The sequence below is a fragment of the Aegilops tauschii genome, chromosome 7 (genome assembly GCF_002575655.3).
Source record: "Aegilops tauschii subsp. strangulata cultivar AL8/78 chromosome 7, Aet v6.0, whole genome shotgun sequence".
NCBI classification, from domain to species: Eukaryota; Viridiplantae; Streptophyta; class Magnoliopsida; order Poales; family Poaceae; genus Aegilops; species Aegilops tauschii.
The window spans coordinates 323,923,850-323,943,692 of record NC_053041.3 but is presented as its reverse complement, the minus strand read 5'-3'; the positions used below and the strand labels follow the sequence as shown (position 1 = coordinate 323,943,692).

The window sequence follows — 19,843 nt, the reverse complement described above, 5'->3', positions numbered from 1 at the left end:
TCTTTGCTACTAACATCTTTCAACTTTGCTTTCTCAAGAAACGCATTAAAATTCAACGGAACAACAGCACGGGCCATCTATCTACAATTAACATAGACAAGCAATATACTATCAGGTACTAAGTTCATGATAAATTCAAGTTCAATTAATCATATTACTTAAGAACTCCCACTTAGATAGACATCCCTCTAATCCTCTAAGTGATCACGTGATCCATATCAACTAAACCATGTCCGATCATCACGTGAGATGGAGTAGTTTCAATGGTGAACATCACTATGTTGATCATATCTACTATATGATTCACGCTCGACCTTTCGGTCTCCGTGTTCCGAGGCCATATCTGTTATATGCTAGGCTCGTCAAGTTTAACCTGAGTATTCCGCGTGTGCAACTGTTTTGCACCCGTTGTATTTGAACGTAGAGCCTATCACACCCGATCATCACGTGGTGTCTCAGCACGAAGAACTTTCGCAATGGTGCATACTCAGGGAGAACACTTATACTTTGATAATTTAGTGAAGGATCATCTTATAATGCTACCATCAAACAAAGCAAGATAAGATGCATAAAGGATTAACATCACATGCAATCAATATAAGTGATATGATATGGCCATCATCATCTTGTGCTTGTGATCTCCATCTCCGAAGCACCGTGCTTGTGATCTCCATCTCCGAAGCACCGTCATGATCACCATCGTCACCAGCGCGACACCTTGATCTCCATCGTAGCATCGTTGTCGTCTCGTCAATCTTATGCTTCTACGACTATCGCTACCGCTTAGTGATAAAGTAAAGCATTACATGGCGATTGCATTGCATACAATAAAACGACAACCATATGGCTCCTGCCAGTTGCCGATAACTCGGTTACAAAACATGATCATCTCATACAACAAATTATATCACATCATGTCTTGACCATATCACATCACAACATGCCCTGCAAAAACAAGTTAGACGTCCTCTACTTTGTTGTTGCAAGTTTTACGTGGCTGCTACGGGCTTAGCAAGAACCGTTCTTACCTACGCATCAAAACCACAACGATAGTTTGTCAAGTTGGTGATGTTTTAACCTTCGCAAGGACCGGGCGTAGCCACACTCGGTTCAACTAAAGTGAGAGAGACAGACACCCGCCAGTCACCTTTAAGCAACGAGTGCTCGCAACGGTGAAACCAGTCTCGCGTAAGCATACGCGTAATGTCGGTCCGGGCCGCTTCATCTCACAATACCGCTGAACCAAAGTATGACATGCTGGTAAGCAGTATGACTTATATCGCCCACAACTCACTTGTGTTCTACTCGTGCATAGCATCAACGCATAAAACTAGGCTCGGATGCCACTGTTGGGGAACGTAGTAATTTCAAAAAAATTCCTACGCACACGCAAGATCATGGTGATGCATAGCAACGAGAGGGGAGAGTGTTGTCCACGTACCCTCGTAGACCGACAGCGGAAGCGTTATCACAACGCGGTTGATGTAGTCGTACGTCTTCACGATCCGACCGATCAAGTACCGAACGCACGGCACCTCCGAGTTCTGCACACGTTCAGCTCGATGACGTCCCTCGAACTCCGATCCAGCCGAGTGTTGAGGGAGAGTTTCGTCAGCACGATGGCGTGGTGACGATGATGATGTTCCACCGACGCAGGGCTTCGCCTAAGCTCCGCGACGGTATTATCGAGGTGTAATCTGGTGGAGGGGGGCACCGCATACGGCTAAAATATCGTATATCAAGTGTGTCCATGGGGTCCCCCTGCCCCCGTATATAAAGGAGCAAGGGAGGAGGAGGCCGGCCCTAGGAGGGGGCGCACCAAGTGTGGAGTCCTACTAGGACTCCCTAGTCCTAGTAGGATTCCACCTCCCATATGGAATAGGAAAAGAGGAAGGGAAAAAGAGAAGGAAGGAAGGCGCCCCCTTCCCTAGTCCAATTCGGACCAGACCAAGGGGAGGGGAGCGGCCACCCTTGAGGCCCTTTTTCTTCTTTCCCGTATGGCCCAATAAGGCCCAATACGTATTCCCGTAACTCTCCGGTACTCCGAAAAATACCCGAATCACTCGGAACCTTTCCGAAGTCCGAATATAGTCGTCCAATATATCGATCTTTACGTCTCGACCATTTCGAGACTCCTCGTCATATCCCCGATCTCATCCGGGACTCCGAACTCCTTCGGTACATCAAAACTCAATAAAACTGTCATCGTAACGTTAAGCGTGCGGACCCTACGGGTTCGAGAACTATGTAGACATGACCGAGGCACGTCTCCGGTCAATAACCAATAGCGGGACCTGGATGCCCATATTGGCTCCCACATATTCTACGAAGATCTTTATCGGTCAGACCGCATAACAACATACGTTGTTCCCTTTGTCACCGGTATGTTACTTGCCCGAGATTTGATCATCGGTATCTCGATACCTAGTTCAATCTCGTTACCGGCAAGTCTCTTTACTCGTTCCGTAACACATCATCCCGCAACTAACTCATTAGTCACAATGCTTGCAAGGCTTATAGTGATGTGCATTACCGAGTGGGCCCAGAGATACCTCTCCGACAATTGGAGTGACAAATCCTAATCTCGAAATACGCCAACCCAACAAGTACCTTTGGAGACACCTGTAGAGCACCTTTATAATCACCCATTTACGTTGTGACGTTTGGTAGCACACAAAGCGTTCCTCCGGTAAACGGAAGTTGCATAATATCATAGTCATAGGAACATGTATAAGTCATGAAGAAAGCAATAGCAACATACTAAACGATCGAGTGCTAAGCTAACGGAATGGGTCAAGTAAATCACGTCATTCTCCTAATGAGGTGATCTCGTTAATCAAATGACAACTTATGTCTATGGCTAGGAAACATAACCATCTTTGATTAACGAGCTAGTCAAGTAGAGGCATACTAGTGACACTCTGTTTGTCTATATATTCACACATTTATTATGTTTCCGGTTAATACAATTCTAGCACGAATAATAAACATTTATCATGATACAAGGAAATAAATAATACTTTATTATTGCCTCTAGGGCATATTTCCTTCAATTTGGACCGTCGAAAAGTGCGTTTTGGAGCTCCCAAAAAAGCTCAACTCCAACAGATGGTCCAAAAGAGCAACTCCAATAGATGGTCCAAAATGAAGATGTAAATTTCTTAAGACGACATAGTACTAGTCCATTCAACATAGTTCAAACATCAAATTCAACATAGTTTCATACATGAACTTCAACTACTACTTATTCAAACTACTAGATAAACTACTCCTCATCGTCGGAGCTGCGGAACTGCGCCCAGAACTCCTCCTTCGTCGGGTCGTCGCACCCCTCCTCCTCCTCCTCGTCCGAGAAGTCTGCCCAGTCCTCCTCGGAAGAGGACTCGATGGGATCACCGTCGAGGGACCGGCCTCGTCCTCCTTCTTCGGCCCCTTCTTCTTCTGCTCCGCCTCACGCTTCCAGTAGTACTCCCAGCTCGGCCTGGACGTACTCCGGATGCTCCCGAGCAAACCTCGCCATCGCCTCCTCGTCGGTCTCGCCAGCACTGACGACAACCGACGGCTTCTTCGTCTTCTACTTCTTCGTCGTGAGCTCCTTCATGTTGATGCCCTGCGGCACAAGCATCTCCGCTTCCGCTCGACTCTCGATCTCTGGAAGTTGAGGTGCGACCGAGGCCTCTCGGCACGCCACACCGCCACGTCGTAGGCACGCGCGGCCTCGTGGGCGGAGGGGTACGTGCCGATCCACCAACGCCTTCCGGCGTCGGAGAACTCCACGCCCCAGTTACCGGAGGGCTTCTGCCTCACGCCGAAGAAGCCCGACTTGCCCTTCGGCGTCTTTTTCGGAGCCATCGGAGAGCGGTGGAGCGGCGGCGGCGTGCGGCCGGGGCAGTGGCGGACGGAGCCGGGCGGGGCGATGCTGCGGGGCGGTGGCGGCATGCAGGGCGGTGGCGGACGGAGCCGGGCAGGGCGGAGCTGCGGGGCGGCGGCGGCGGCGTGCGGGGCGGTGGCGGACGGAGGTACGGCGGGCGGGGCGGTGGCGGACGGAGCCGGGCGGGGCGGATCTGCGGGGCGGCGGCGGCGTGCGGGGCGGTGGCGGACGGAGCTACGGCGGGCGGGCGGGCGCGGGGCGGCGTGGAAACAGCGGCGGGCGGCGGGGCCGGATCCGCGGCGGGCAGGCGGCGGGGCGGCGTGGAAACAGCGGCGGGGGGGCGGGGCGGCGCTGGATCTGATGCGAGCGGCGTGCGGCGGGGCGGCGGCGGGGTGTGGAGGCGGCGGGAAAGGAAATGAAGTGGCGGTTGGGCGTTCGCGGGCGGCGGCTGGTTTTGGACCAGATGCACCTCGTGATGTAAATTTGCATCGCGAGGTGTTATATTTTACATTACGAGGAGGCCGCGGTCCAATTTTTTTTACATATAAACCGTCTGTTTGAGCTGCGTTTTTGGCCTCAAGTTAGTTGTTTTTACATTTGAACCATCTATTGAAGATGCTTTAAGGGAAGATCATATTTACCGCTTGTCATATCTTTTATCATCCCATGATGTGCTTGAAACAGAACTAAATGCTCTTTCTGCAGGAATTTCCCTCGCTATGCAATAGAACAATCTTTCGCTTCATGTGGAATATGATTGTATGGAAGCCATAATATGATGAAAAATGAGAAGCAAGATAGATCGAGATATGTCTTCTTAGTTCGAAAGATCAAACCGAAGCTGTTAGAAAGAGAAACTTGTTTAAGATAGATCAAGATATGTCTTCTTAGTTCGAAAGATCAAACCGAAGCTGTTAGAAAGAGAAACTTGTTTTACTCATGTTCGACGTTGATAGAACTCTGTAAGCCATTTTATGGCTAGTTATGCTAGATTGTTTAGTCTAGTTGCTACTCCCTCCATTGCTGAATATAAGACCTTTCAGAGATTTTAATATGAATTGCATACAAAGCAAAATGAGTGAATTTACACTTAAAATATGTCTATGTACATCTGTATTAAAATCTCTAAAACGGCAAGTATATGGCGACCTATGGGTGTTGCACAGCTATGCAACAATGATTGCAACAACATTTGACGAGTAATACAAGTTTTTCCACGCGAAGAGAAAAAACTCAATAAAATGAGAAACATGTAATTTTTGTGTTAGCACAATCGCTCAAGGGAGACAGAAATGCAGCACCGCAAGCTGTAACACATTGCTGAATTTAAGATTGCATCTGTTTCGCATTTACATGTACATCAGCCCACAAGCAGGCGAACAATTCTATGCAACAGGAAAAGACGCTACATCCAATCGATGATGATCTGTGATCTATCAGTTATTAATCGAATACATCTCTACAGCTAGGTAGGTAGGGAGGGAGTGGTGACTGTACAACCTGCCATCTAAAAGCTATCTCCCATGATTAGGTAGGTAAGGTGAGTAGGAAAAAAAGAATGTCGTTGACTAAAATCTCCGAAGAGAAAAACCAATGCCCTCTGCCTACTATCCTTTTGACTACCCTAGGAAAACGTTCGATCTTGTCTTTAGCCAATGCACCATCTCCTTATCAAGAGGAGAATTGTTATTCAGCACAGCATCCATCATTGGAGTGCCAAAGAATCTTGGGTCGCTCTTGAACACCCATATCCGGTCCTTCGGCCATGGGCGTTGGGCCTGTTTCTCCTGTCAATCAACCATCAACAACGTCATTACATTTGTGACCAAGTCGAACCACAACAGCCACTAGAAAACACGCCATCAGACAAATGCATTAATCTTGAAGAAGTAGCACTTACCATCCGTGATAGCATGAATCTCACAGTTCTGGTGCCATAAACCCGCTCTTGAGTTGGCTTTACAGACTTTACATAGAAAGAGGACACATCTGGTAATGACATACAACCCTTTCTAGCTCTTGTCAGTCTAGATTCGGGTTCTGCATTCTGGCTGTACCAATAGATAAGCTGTGCTAAGCAATAGTTCTCTGGGTACGTCTTGCTGTACTCCTGGAAACCTGGTCCCAGTTTATCAGCATATTTGGGACCTAAATCGAGAGGACTGATATGAACTGGTGGAGACTTTACGGTCTTGTAGTCCTGTACGTGGTGTTAGTTGGGTCAGCTTCAAGTACAGATAAACAAAATCACAAGCATTTGTTTCACGACTGAGAGAAAGACAGAAAGCTTTTGCTTACTCGGGCTCTGAAGAAACACTTTGTGTAAGCATACATGTGAATCAAATCAGCAGCTGCGTCATGACGGCACTTGTATGTGCATGAAAGAGTTCTCAACTCATCACGCAACCTGTAGAAGGGAGTCAGCATCCAAATTTGGATAATTAGAGCTGAGGAGTCAGATTTCAAACATACCATAACAGAGAATTTCGGATGTCTCCCTCGATGTCTTCAGAATCAGATGGATCATGAAGCCGAATTTTGTCCTTGAGATCAGTAAGTACATCTTCGTCAACATGATGTTCAATTGACTGAAGGAGCTCATCAACTAATGAGCCTTCCCCTTTCCAGATGGCAGACACTAGACTTCTCCCGGTAAGCCTCACCAGAGGAGGGGGGGCATTCTTGGGGTCCCCGAATATACATCTCATAACATACCTTACCTAAAGATAACATATCGTAAAAAATTCAATAGAAAGATCAAGCAAAAGATTCTCATTGGGTTTATCAATGATAATATATAATTTTTGCTACTGCAGAACAAGTTCCAAGTAATTAAAAATAATTACCCACCTTATCAAGTGTATGAGTTAAATGCTGTAATCTAGAATTTAATACACCCTCAGCCTGCGTGTAGAGACAGAATTAGATAAAATCATGCAAGTCAAAGAAACACGAGGTGAAGCCAAGCCATCAGCATCTACCTGAACCTCAGCATCATTCCGCTCGGAATCCATATTTATATCTGTAAAAAACTGGCGTTTCTCTTCCATGTTGTGCTTAAAGATCTCATTAGGAAGTTTCTGCCTCTCGAAGAATATAAACCGCACCTTTCATTTACATGAAAAGTTGCCATGAGCACAGAAACTGGTTATCGCATCGGAAGAGAAATTGAACAAGAGAACTACAAATTACCAGCTGGGCCGTGTAAGCAACAAGCCACCCAGGCAAACCAGCAAGCAAACAGGTACCAAGACCAGCTCTACCCAAGTCAATCAAGTCTTGCTGGGAGACAGTGTTTGCTTCGCAAGCCTGTAGCAGCAAACTGTGTCGATCAAGCACACCATGGAATTCCATTAACACCTGGTTGACGATGAAGTTAGCGGATGTGATTATGTCAAAATGATGCAAAATAAATAAGTAAAATAGTGTTTAGGAATTAGGTAAACCACAGTCACCCTTGAACCATCAACCAGAATGCTTGCAAAAGTTTACCTTCTCGAAAGCTCCCTCTCCAGAAAAATTTAAATAGCTGCCCCGGCATACTTGACTTCCACAGAGGCAAACTGATGCTTCATGCTCTTCCTTACTCTAGCAGAACAAGAATGTAAACTTAAAATAGTGTAACTTAAAACGTAGCTTATGCAGGAACACAATGTGATGCTCACCTCAGTTACAGAGTTGTAATCAAAAGTGATTTCCTCGCCTTCTGCAATCGGCCTAACAGTGTAGACTCCAATCTGGTATTGACCATCCACAGCAGTCACTCTGGAAAATAAAATTAAGGAGCACTAGTTAGTATAAGAAGTGTGAGAAAAAATACCTGCAAATGCTTAACGCATTAAACACGGAAAAACACAGGAATAGTTTTGCTCATTCGCTATTGAAGTTCTAATGCACATGCATTAACCACCACATGATAAAACGATGACAAAAATTCATAAAACTTTTGAAGAACGGAGGAATGACAAAGTAGTTGTATAAAGGTAAAGGACTTGCACAACAGCAAAGTCAAGCTCCTATCAATGTTGATCATTTAAAAAGTATATGCTTGAACTTTGGATCAGTGAACCTCTTTCACAAATGGGTGTAACAGAAATTCAGGTCAACACTGAAAACAGATAGCATAGAGTCATGTGTAGTGAAAAAGGAAATCATTGTGTCGTAAAAATCTGGAGATTAATGGGCTTACTTTGCTTCACAGTTGGGGTTACATGAATGACAGATTCTGCTCGCATAGTTAGCCTTGTGCATAGCATCAACAAAAACCAAGTCATATCCATCACGGTCCCCCTTTCATCATAACAAAGGCAAAAGATCAGTCATCTGTAATAACCCTTGCTCACGATGGCTTCACTCACAGATTAGATACTTGGATGGCATCAAAAAATTTAAAACGTTAAATACCTTTGGTCTTTCTAACATAATGTTATAAAACTCAGGAGCTTGATCTTCACTGTTGTTTTGTATATGTTTAATACCATCTTGCTTCTCATACCATCTCCAAGAAGGGTAAACCTGCAAAGGTTACAAATATATAAATACATTGTGATTTCATATGATATGGATTAATTCTAGAAACACTGGATATACAGTTAGAACACACCTCCCCGAAGAACTCAATAACAAAGTCATCCATGCCAAATCCACCCTTTTTGTTGCAAACAACTCCAAGACCCTGAAAGAACATGCGGAAAGTTAAAATAGGACCATCTAGTTATGATGGTATGCAAACATTAATGAATAAGGTGTTGCTGAATGCATGCCTTTCTATAAGCAACATAGTTATGTTCAGGGCGGCTCCTCATGGCCTTCAGCATTCCAAGGCACATCTTTGCAGTTCGTCTATCACCACTCTCCTCTGCAGACTTTTGGATTTCTTCGATGACAGGTTTAAGGGGGTAAACCATAGGAGTATTTCCAGAACCAGTGAAATCCCGAACCTGCTTATTCAAAGTATTCAGAAGCAGCTGCAATCACAATATCTAAGTGAGTCCAAAGCATCCCAGCAAATGAACTAAAATGAAAAAAAAAAGTCTTTGTCAGTTACAATACCTCCTCAATAAAGGTATGTTTGTCAGCAGATGACAAGCTAACGTCGGCTGGCATAATGTCACGCAGGAGATTATGTGTGTATGGATCTATGCCGTATACTTCTTGCTCAAGAACTTCATCCCCAGGTACCTTTCTACGTTGATAATCCTTAACCTCTGGAATCTCCAAATTTTCAGTACCATTCTTCTGCGAGAGCAGCTTCTCAGAGTAGTCATCAGGTAAAGCAACCCGCATTTTTCGTTGTACTTCCTCCTCATCTGCTACAATAAGGTACTTCTCAATCACTTCGTACTTCCTAGTAACAGGAGGGACAAGGCTTGCTTTTGTCATGCGAGCACCCCATCCACGATCATCCCCGACAGAGTCACCAGATTCAAACAACTTCATACCATTTCCCCTTAAGTCCCATGCTGCAGAATTTGAGTCAAGGTCACTCTCTGTATCAGAAACAGTAGTTTCACTCTCAGTTTCATCACCTTCAGAGTATCCATCATCATCATCAGATGTCTCACTCCCAGAATCAACATCCATTTTCTTTAATTTAGAGAGGCTTCTTTTAATTTCACGGTCAAAGGCACGGGATGAAGCATCTGCACCAGCAGAGGCAGTAGCCCAGTTTGCTCCCCTTCTTTCCCCCGTAGTTTTATTTTGTTTCTTTTTTAATTTTGCGTCTGAAGAATATTGACTCGTGTCAGAATTGTCCTTCTGGGCTGCTGCTCCATCTCTCTCAGAAATCAATCGTGGGTTACCGAGTCTCTTTGCTAACTGGATAAAGGACACAACAATTTGCTTCATATCTCCCAAATCACTTCGGCCTTTATATCTGTAGTAGCAAATCAAATGTGAGAAAATGCAATATCACAAACTTACCCTGCTCTGCAAACCTTCAACTCAGTTAGACTGAGCAACTTTACCTCAATGCATCACGGCACATAGATCGAATATCGTTCTTGAGAGAACTAAAGCCATGCCGAGCATAATATCCACTTTTCAACCTACCTTCAATTTTTGCAACCTGTAAAACAAAGATATTGTTAGTGAAAAATGTCAGAGACTCAACCAGTTAAATCACCCACTGATGCCAGGGATATCCTGGATGGAATGGATACTGTATTGAATAGTCAATTCATGTGCATGGTGGAAAGGATTCATGAAAATAAGGTTCATGTTGGTGATACTCTACAAGTTGCTCAAGATGTATCATGTCTACTGCATAGTACACCAGTCAATGAGGCCTTTCCTAGCGACATGTCAAAATATGGACGGACTCGCTTGAAGGGAAGGAGGATGCTGCATGCAGCATGCGTAGCACACCGGCATCATCTTGTGGCAGTACTGCTAAGAGACCTGGACCTACAACGGTTGTCACAATGGTGTGAAGTTGGATGGCATTGATGCCAGTGTCACGGTGCAATTGAGTAATGGAAAGGACGGAAGAACAATCGGTACGGTGGACAAGGTGAGCAGGGAGATAATGTGAGTTAGATGAGGAATTGACAGCCAAATTTGATGAAATGGTGTAGAGGATGCAGACAAGTTTGCTGGATGTACGGAGAGGACTGGCAAAGTGGGGGAGATGAGGAAGGCGATGGATGATTTGGAGGACACAGAAGCAGATCCCAGATGTGGAGCGGGAACATGTAAGTTTGTTGACAGGCTGAACAAATTCTGCCATGCAGACACCATTTCTACCTGTAATTCAACATAAGCTCCCCTTGGCTAAGCGTTTCCTTAAATCCAGTCTTAAGAATGTTCTACATTTTTTCCATTAGCCTCCCTCTTTCGTTTGCAAGGTAATCCCGGTGTTCTTTGAAAGATGATTGGGTCATTGTCGCATCTTAGGATCTTATCTGCTTTGAGGCCGCTGACCTTTTTTAAGGAAGAGAAGATGAAACAATCATTGCCAAGGAAGAAGACAGCTATTGAAGAAAGACAAAGGTATATCCTCGATGCTCATTGGAACACTTAATCTTTACATCTCCCTCTGCAACATGGTTAGGTTTAGTAAAAGTGCATAAGTTTTTTTTCTTGCCCTCTATCTGCTAGCCTCACAACATGGTTAGGTTTAGTAAAGGCTTTGTTGTTGTTGTTGTTGTTGTTGTTGTTGTTGTTGTATCTGCTAGCCTCACAACTTCTTCAACTTCTAAGTAGGCTCAATTTTTACTTTTGCAAAACTTATAACATGAGCAAGTCATGTACCTTTGGAATGAAGAAATCAAATCTGCTGCTCTTCATGATTTCTCTCAATCTATTGATGACAAACTCTTCCATCTTCCGGTAGCTATTCTCGGCCTTCCTCTGCATCAAACGCCTTAGTTGTGCATCCTTCGACAAAACAGCAGAGGACTTTCTAGCATCAAGCCATTTTGATCGTTTATAGAAACCTTGCCCAAAGGAAAGATTGGCATTCTCTCTATTTGAGATATCAGCAAAATAGCCGTCAAGTTCATCAGAACCACCCAGCTGACTGGTCAAGTTCCTTGCAACTTTGGATGCATAATCGTTTCCATCATCTATCTGCTTCAGGCTTTTAATTTTCTGGAGTGACTCCTCAGGATTCAAAGAGCTCTTAATCCATTTAATATGGTGAAATCTGCTTTTCATATCCCATAGTTGACTGCAACCCTGAATGTGCACATAACATATGTTCGGAAACTGCACTAGTACTTCCCCAAGGGCAAGAGAGCTCAGATTTGAACACCCAACTAAAATCAGTGTTCTTATATTTTGCTTCTCATAACCAGCCTGAAAGGGAGATCAATAATTTGAGTCAGAAGTTGAAACTTTGAAGATGACAAAAATAACATCTCAAAGTTTAAACAGAAAAGGGAGTCATACCATAATACCATGAAACACAGAATCGGTGCACTGAAGGCCAACAGAAGACAAATCAACAAATCTACATGTGTTCCTGTAGTACTGAACACCAGTGTTCCAGAGCTTACAGGTAGCTGCAGAAGAAATCAGTGATTTCATGTCCGCCCTCAGAAAATGGAAGATTCTTGCTAACACATGCACATTCAGTAAACCCCAGCTGTCACTTCCAGCTACGGAATTAGTAGAGTTCTCTTCAACAAGAGCAGCATCATGACATAAGTCTTCAAAAGAGCAGTCATCATTCTGACTGGCAAGGATGTCCTCATACATATTGATATCTTCGTCACTTTGATTAGGTAGCAGCCTTGCCCTTTTTACAGACCCAGCATCTTCTGCAGAAATGCCAAAAAAGGGTATTGTTGCAAAGATCGACTGTCATAACAGACATAATTATAACAATAGCATGAATATAGCATAGAAATTCACATAAGGTGTGCCATGTGCAACTGGAAGGACTAGTCAACATCATGGTAAGCTGAGAAGCACAATTAATGGCAGAAAGTAAGGAAATAGTGCATGTTTAGACTAGATATGACGGAATACCTGGCAGGATTTTCCTTGAAGCTGAATTGTTAAGAAAGTTCATTTCTATTTCCTTTTTGGGCTGCTTAGCTGCGATCCATGGATCCAAGACCTCGTTTATGGCTAAAGTAAGCTCCCTGCTCTTGAAATACTTCATGACTAGTTCATGCAGCTTACCACGTGTATAACCCACAAACTGGGGGTGCAACTCATGGAACCTACCAGCTCCATGGTTCACAACAGTGTTGGACTGCTCCACAAGAGCAGAAGTAGAATCTGAACTTCCTGGCCCTCCATCGCGAGCAGCAGACTCAGATTTCATATCCTTAACAACTGGAAGCCATATGTTATCAATCTTTCTGAACACACTGCTCTGTTCAATAATAGTGCCCCTTTTAACTAACTTTTGCAACTCAGAGTAAGAAAATGGGCCATGCTCATGTCCAGTTCCATCCATGTAGTACCAGTCACCCAGTTTGACTGACAATTCTTCAACAGTGCAAACATGGTCCTCTGGGATGTTTGGAACAGACTTGGACTTCTGCAGACTTTGTAAATCATGTTCATGATGTTTCTTCAAATGAGACAAACCTTCATGAACAGAATTCCTATCAGTTCCAGTTGACTGGGAGCGTGAAGATCTAGAAAGTGACCGCTCAGCTGCTCTGGACTTTATGCATGGTTCGATAGAGGAATGATCCTTGACAACCCGAGCATTTATCTTAACAACTGGAAGCGTCATCCCTTTCACTCCCTTTGGAAGTTGTCTAATCTGATTCTGGCACAACCTTCCAGGTATAATAGCACTGGCATCATCAACACTGTCAGTGTCCTCTTCTGTTGATGAGAATGCCCACAGTGGCAGATCAAGCTTTTTAGCAGGTACATGGTAGTAGAGGTCTTCCTTGCAGTGCCAGCGGGGATCCTCATGATTGCCCTTTAGCATCTGACAAAGAGCATAGCCTTCATTCAGGACAAGCTTTTTCCTGTAAGGCTTATCTTGGTTGAATTCATCGTTCCTCTTCCAGTCACCACCTTTGCAAGACCATCTACCAGAAAACCACTCGCTACATTCAACATTATGATAAAACTTTTCCCTCCCAACAGGACCAACACCACTGACGAATCCAATGCTTCTGTTGATCCCATCATCTCTTGCAGGTTGGCCTTGGAACCTAGGAAAATCTGGCATAAGAAGACAGAAACCCCGGTATGTCAACAAAAAAACAAAGGGCGATCAAAGAACTAGATGGTGGTACCATTCCACCTTGTACATGTTGTAAATGATTAGTTTTCAGAGTAAGACGTAGTGTCCCCATCTAGAGGACAAGTAACATCTGGAGAACTAAAGCAACATACACTAGCTTTCAGAAATTACATGCGCATCCTTTCAAAAAAATAACATGCGCAAGAGTAAAAAAATAACGAAGGATAAACAAGCACAGATTGATCCAATACCTTCAGGGTAACTACACCTTTCCCAATCAACAGGCTCAAAATGTGCATTCAAAACCTCTGCAATTTCCAAACAAGGAAAGACACCGGATAAGTACAACCATGAGGGGTAACTGCTGGAACACATCAATTACAGCTCTGAGAATCAAAGCCAAACAACAAAAGGATAGCAATGTGGAAGCTCTGTACTTGCATTTACAACCCTCAAAAGATTATATTTGCACACCACGTAATACAAGTTTAAAATTAACATCCACAACTACTACTCCCTCAGTCCCATAATAACATCTTATATTATGGCTCGGAGGGAGCACCTGTTTTTTTAAACTGCCTTCAAAGAAGAGTGTAAAACAACCTGATCCAAATGGTTGTTATTTTTCCCGAATTAAACAGAAGTATGTAATAATGACTTAATACAGAACTTCCCAAGGGTAGTTACAGAAATTGTCACTTTTCATACCGACGGACTAAAAACAGAAATCATGGATATACAAATGTACTAAAACTAGAAATGCAACAAAAATCCAAGAAAACCCAAGGTCAGGGACAAGATTCTACAACCGAAAAAATAGCACTAAAAGAGGACGAATAATACATCATATAAGGCCCGAGCCCAGACCCAGACCCAGCCACGTGGAAATCCTAAACATTCCAAGATTCGGTGCAAACTGCAAGAGCACAACCAAACTACCAAAGTGAGGGCCCTGAAATTTGCAACCCAAAAGGATATAACGAAACGGAAACCCCAAAAGCTGTAAAAACAAAAAAAATCCCTCGAAAATAAACAATCCCTAAAAGCCCAAAAAACAAGCTCCGCCCAGCCCAGCCCACTAACATCAAAAAAGCATTTAAATGTTCAGCTCAAAAAGTAAAGAAACGTTTTTACCTCCAAGAATATCAAGCTCATGTCCATCCACCATAGTAGCTCCATACATTAGTGCCTCGACCCTATTATCAATGTAGAGATCTTCCTTCTGTTCTTCAGAAGCTTCCTCTTCATCCTCAGCACTCCATGCCAACAAAGCTGCTCCTTCTCGAGCTTCGTCGAGCAGATTTCCTGGGGCTTCTGGAGGGCTAACCTTCTGTGAAGAAAGATCCGCATACACCGAGGGAATATCAGATGGAACCAATGGTGAAGCTGCATTCTCAACAGTCACCCATCTATTGCTGTCAGCATGCTTTATTAGATGATCAGAAAGAAGATATCCGTCTTCTACCAGTTTCTTCAAGTCAGCAAGCTTGGAAGGTCCTTGCTCAACACCAAATTGGTCAAGGTAAAACCACTTCCCCATGATAATAGTGGGCTCAGTACTGAGTTCAGGTGCTTCACTGGTGTGAGGTGGGGTGTCACAGATATCCATGTCTTCTTCCATTGAGGCATCTTCAGCGAGATCATTCAGCTGCTCAGGTACTGGTGGCGGGGGCAGGGGAGGAGGCATATTAGGTGGTAAAGGCGGAGGTGGAGGCGGAGGCGGCGGCGGTGGTGGCAACGGAGGTGGTGGCAGCAACTCAGTGCATTGAACGCCCTCGGATGCCTTCCCCTTGGAGATCCTCCCCTCACTCTTTATGTTGCTACCACTATTACTCTTAGTTGGTTGCTTCATTGACTTGTTTTTGTGCGGCACATTTTCTAGGTCGTTGCTTTCAAGCTTAGAACCCCTGCCCTTCTTACTTGCTTCATGGCTGTCAGTTGTTCGACCACGTTCAGATGGTGATTTATCATGAGAGAGCGGAGTTCGGTCTTTGATGTCCTCGTGCTGAGTCCTCCCACGAGGGGAATCAATGCGGCTCGGTGTGTTATCCCTGTGATGGGCCTGGCGTGCTCTGTGTCGTGGTGAAATGTACGGGCTGCGGTCTCTGTTATCACAGTGACGACCACGGTCTCGGTCTCGTGGGGAGCGCTCCATGCGGCCTGGGCTCCTCTCATGGCGAATGCGGTCATGAGGAAAGCGTCCCAAGATGCCTGGGCTCCTCTCAAGCCGATCATGCCGATCTCGTATTTGCGGCGAGATATCATGATTTCTTCCAGACAAATGCTTCCCAGCAGAAGAAGTCTTCGGCTCTCCCTTCCTTCGACTTTTTGACCCTGATTGAGTGAATGTCTCAGCTTGGTGTTTGCGGTGGTTGCTCTCGGGCTCTACTGCCTGGCTCTTCCTAGCACTGCCAGTGCTGCTGCTCTCTGGCTTAATCTCACCAGGCTCCTCATCAGAATCCCGTGAAGTGCCTTTCTTCCCATCCTCGCGGATGTGAGCTGACGAACATATCTTGCCGCTATGATCCCGGTCCCGTTTTTTTCCCAGTGGAGTAACCTCCGCTGGCTCCACCACATCTTTATTAGACTTTCTCCCGATCTTGTCAGACTTACCTTTCCTCTGCGTCACAGGCACAAACTCAGTCTTGTCAAGCTCCACGTTCCTCCTTATCTTCCTTGTTGGCTCTGATTGCATGCTTACAATCTCCCCCGGCTCCAACTCTGCAGCTGGCGAGGAAGGCAGCAACTTGCGCCATTTCTTGGGAGGTATGGTCCTGTCCAAGTCCCGTGTGTTGTCTGCCTCTCCATTGAGCAGCAGCTCCCCTTCCTCGAGGTCGGCAGCTGAAGCCGAGTAGTGCTTGCGGTGGTGGTGGTGGTGGTGATGGTGGTGGCCGTGCGCTGCTTTCTCCCCCTTGTCTGGCATCGCTTCTCCCCTCACGAGGGCGTCGGCACGGAAGCCCTCCACTGCACGCTGAGGCGGGACGGCGCACGCGACTCCTCCATCTCCCATGGAAAACCTGGGAGGGTGTCGGGGGCGGTCCAGCGCTCCGACGGCGAAAAAAACCCTAGCTCCCGGCGGCTCTCCCAGGGCTCTCCACGCTCATCTCCGGCGCTGCCGCGCACAAAACCCTAATTCCAGGCAAGCAGATAGCAGGGCACAAATCAAGAGCAATGAGAAGCAATTCGAATTGAACCAAATCGGATTTAAGCGGCCCCGGATCGTAGCGCTCGTACCTGCGGGGCGGGGAATCGAGACGCGGCTCCTCAGATCGAGAGATCCGCGGCGGCGACGGTCCTTCCCGGCGGAGGCGTCGCGAGCTTGCTCTCCCCGGGTTCGCGGCGGTTCCCTTCCCGCGTCGGCCCCTCTCGTCGAGTCGAGTCTCCAACGCGGGCGGGGGCGCCCTCGCGCTCGCTATCGCCTTGGCCTTGGAGGGTGTTGGTGTGTGTGTGTGTGTGTTTGTGTGTGTTGGCTTCCTGGTCCTGGCTTTGATGCCCTGTTTGTTCGTAATAAAACCTCCCCTCGGCTTCGGTCTTATGGGAGAAGGAGACGGGAGACGGGCTTGTGTGTGTGTGTGTGTTTTTTTTTTTTTTGCTTCGATTGATTTCGTGGACGGGGTTGCTAGGGCAACTCCAAGGCACCACCCTAAACAGATGTCCATTTTATCCGGATTTCGTCTAGAAACAGACACGCCCATTCGTTTACGGTCGTGCGACTGTAGGTGCGTCCAATCAGACTGCCGCTTTCCAAATTGTCCTCCTAAAAAACTAGAAAATTCAGCCAAATCTAACCCAAATAAAACTGGAAACTTCCCAAATTTTCCTCCTAAAAGACTAGCAAAATTCGGCCAAATCTAACACAAACAGAACTGGAAAAGTAATTTAAAAACCTTAAATATTTACATAAAACAGCTCAAGTTCAGTCCAGCACATTCTTAAACAAACTAAAAACTAAAATGACATAAAAAAACTAGAAGCCCGTCGCAGCCGTCGTCGCCTTCAGTACCGTCGTCGTCGTCCTCGTCGCCCGTGAGGTCGATGTAGAGTGGGGGCATCCACAGGTGGGCCAGCGGCCCCTGCCAGGCGGGAGGCGCAACCGGAGGCAGCTGCATTGGCGCATGCACCAGCTCTTCCTGTGGTGGGGGCGATGACCAGGCCTCGCCATGAACGAGCTGCGGCGTGCACGGGACAATCTCCGTCCAGGACCACTTATGGCCGACGAGCGCCGGGTTCCACGGCGTGGGCTCCTCCTCCTGCTGCACGGCATCCATGGCCTCCTCCTTCACCACGACATCGAACTCCGGGATAGCGACGTCGCCTGCCGCAGAGAGGCTATCATTTGTTCGAGGCCCTGCCACTAGGCCTCATCATGGGTGTGGAGAGAGTCCTCCATGACCTGCCTCACGAGCTCCTCCTCCTCCTCAGCTGTCATCAGAGTGGGCGGGGGTGAGGATGGCGTCGGCGTTAGGTCGCGGACCAGCCTACGTCCGCGTGGCTGTTGAGGGCTAGCGGCGCACGCGTGGCGGGCTCGGAGCACGACGGCCAGAGAATGACTGCCGGCGCAGATCGTGCTCATCGCGCAACCAGGTGTCCCACACAGGTGAGTTCGTTGCGTACCTCGAGTCGTTGACAAGATCCGGCAGTAGGCGGGCACAGCGGCGGGCGATTTCCTCGCGCCGGGCGCGACCGCTCACCGAGATCTTTGGAATAGGCACCCGATTGGCGGAGAGATGTCAGTTACTAGGGAGGTGCATGTCGGCCCATGACACCGGCACGCCCGTCTCCCAGTAACGTTTGCAAACCTCCGCCTTGACATACGCCCTCAGGCGAGGTCCGGCCGCCACCGGCGCGATGTAAAAGGCGGGTGCCGAAGGTGCAAGTGGTGGAGGGGTGTGGTACGTCTCCAACGTATCTACAATTTATGAAGTATTCATGCCATGTTTACAATAATTTTATATGGTTTTGGTATGATTTGAATGGAACTAACCCCGACTAACGTTGTTTTCAATAGAACTACCGTGGTGGTGTTTTTTGTGCAGAAATAGAAGTTTTCGGATTGGGCTAAAATTTTACGGTGATTCTTTATGGACCAAAAGAGACCCCCGAAACTTCGAGGAAGGATCAGAAGACTCACGAGGAAGCGACAAGCCTGGGGCGCGCCCTCCCCCCGGGCGAGCGTGGCAGGCTTGTCGCTCCCTCGTGGGCCCCCTTGATGTTAAACGAACGCCTAAAATTCCTATAAATACCAAAAAACAGAGAGAAACCTAGAACTTCCGCTCCGCCGCCGCAAGCCTCTATACTGAAGCGATCTCATCTAGAGGCCTTCTCTGGCACCCTACCGGAGGGGGAAATTATCACCGGAGGCCATCTTCATCATTCCAACAGTCTCCATGACAAGGAGGAAGTAGTTCACCCTCGAGGCTGAGGGCATGTACCATTAGCTATGTGTTTGATCTCTCTCTCTCTCCTGTTCTTGATTTAGCATGATCTTGATGTACTAGGGAGGTGCATGTCGGCCCATGACACCGGCACGCCCGTCTCCCAGTAACGTTTGCAAACCTCCGCCTTGACATACGCCCTCAGGCGAGGTCCGGCCGCCACCGGCACGATGTAAAAGGCGGGTGCCGAAGGTGCAAGTGGTGGAGGGGTGTGGTACGTCTCCAACGTATCTACAATTTATGAAGTATTCATGCCATGCTTACAATAATGTTATATGGTTTTGGTATGATTTGAATGGAACTAACCCCGACTAACGTTGTTTTCAATAGAACTACCGTGGTGGTGTTTTTTGTGCAGAAATAGAAGTTTTCGGATTGGGCTAAAATTTTACGGTGATTCTTTATGGACCAAAAGAGACCCCCGAAACTTCGAGGAAGGATCAGAAGACTCACGAGGAAGCGACAAGCCTGGGGCGCGCCCTCCCCCCGGGCGAGCGTGGCAGGCTTGTCGCTCCCTCGTGGGCCCCCTTGATGTGAAACGAACGCCTAAAATTCCTATAAATACCAAAAAACAGAGAGAAACCTAGAACTTCCGCTCCGCCGCCGCAAGCCTCTATACTGAAGCGATCTCATCTAGAGGCCTTCTCTGGCACCCTACCGGAGGGGGAAATTATCACCGGAGGCCATCTTCATCATTCCAACGGTCTCCATGACAAGGAGGAAGTAGTTCACCCTCGGGGCTGAGGGCATGTACCATTAGCTATGTGTTTGATCTCTCTCTCTCTCTCATGTTCTTGATTTAGCATGATCTTGATGTACTAGGGAGGTGCATGTCGGCCCATGACACCGGCACGCCCGTCTCCCAGTAACGTTTGCAAA

The 19,843-nt window shown here is 46.6% G+C and overlaps 1 protein-coding gene across 1 annotated transcript; it reads right to left on the bottom strand.

The window, feature by feature from the left end:
* Nucleotides 1–5,164: 5,164 nt before the first annotated feature.
* On the bottom strand, nt 5,165–17,120 carry LOC109778416 (histone-lysine N-methyltransferase ATXR3). Its single transcript, XM_020336977.4, has 21 exons — nt 16,764–17,120; nt 14,664–16,658; nt 13,781–13,837; nt 12,344–13,507; nt 11,762–12,132; nt 11,123–11,668; nt 9,838–9,938; nt 8,924–9,746; nt 8,635–8,838; nt 8,475–8,546; nt 8,276–8,386; nt 8,061–8,161; nt 7,537–7,636; nt 7,364–7,459; nt 7,064–7,231; nt 6,853–6,978; nt 6,722–6,775; nt 6,344–6,591; nt 6,170–6,278; nt 5,772–6,071; nt 5,165–5,658 (listed from the first exon to the last, which is right to left on the bottom strand). Exons 2-21 carry the CDS (start codon nt 16,537–16,539, stop codon nt 5,491–5,493), a joined length of 6,795 nt encoding a protein of 2,264 aa, XP_020192566.1. The 5' UTR covers nt 16,540–16,658; nt 16,764–17,120; the 3' UTR covers nt 5,165–5,490.
* Nucleotides 17,121–19,843: the final 2,723 nt, after the last annotated feature.

What these genes read in the sequence shown, in the direction of transcription:
- LOC109778416 (XM_020336977.4), bottom strand. Translation starts at nt 16,539, where the DNA reads ATGGGAGATGGAGGAGTCGCGTGCGCCGTCCCGCCTCAGCGTGCAGTG. An exon ending in ATTACAACTCTGTAACTGAG is followed by an intron (nt 7,460 to 7,536) that starts GTGAGCATCACA and finishes TTGTTCTGCTAG; the next exon opens with AGTAAGGAAGAGCATGAAGC. An exon ending in GGAATGATGCTGAGGTTCAG is followed by an intron (nt 6,776 to 6,852) that starts GTAGATGCTGAT and finishes CTCTACACGCAG; the next exon opens with GCTGAGGGTGTATTAAATTC.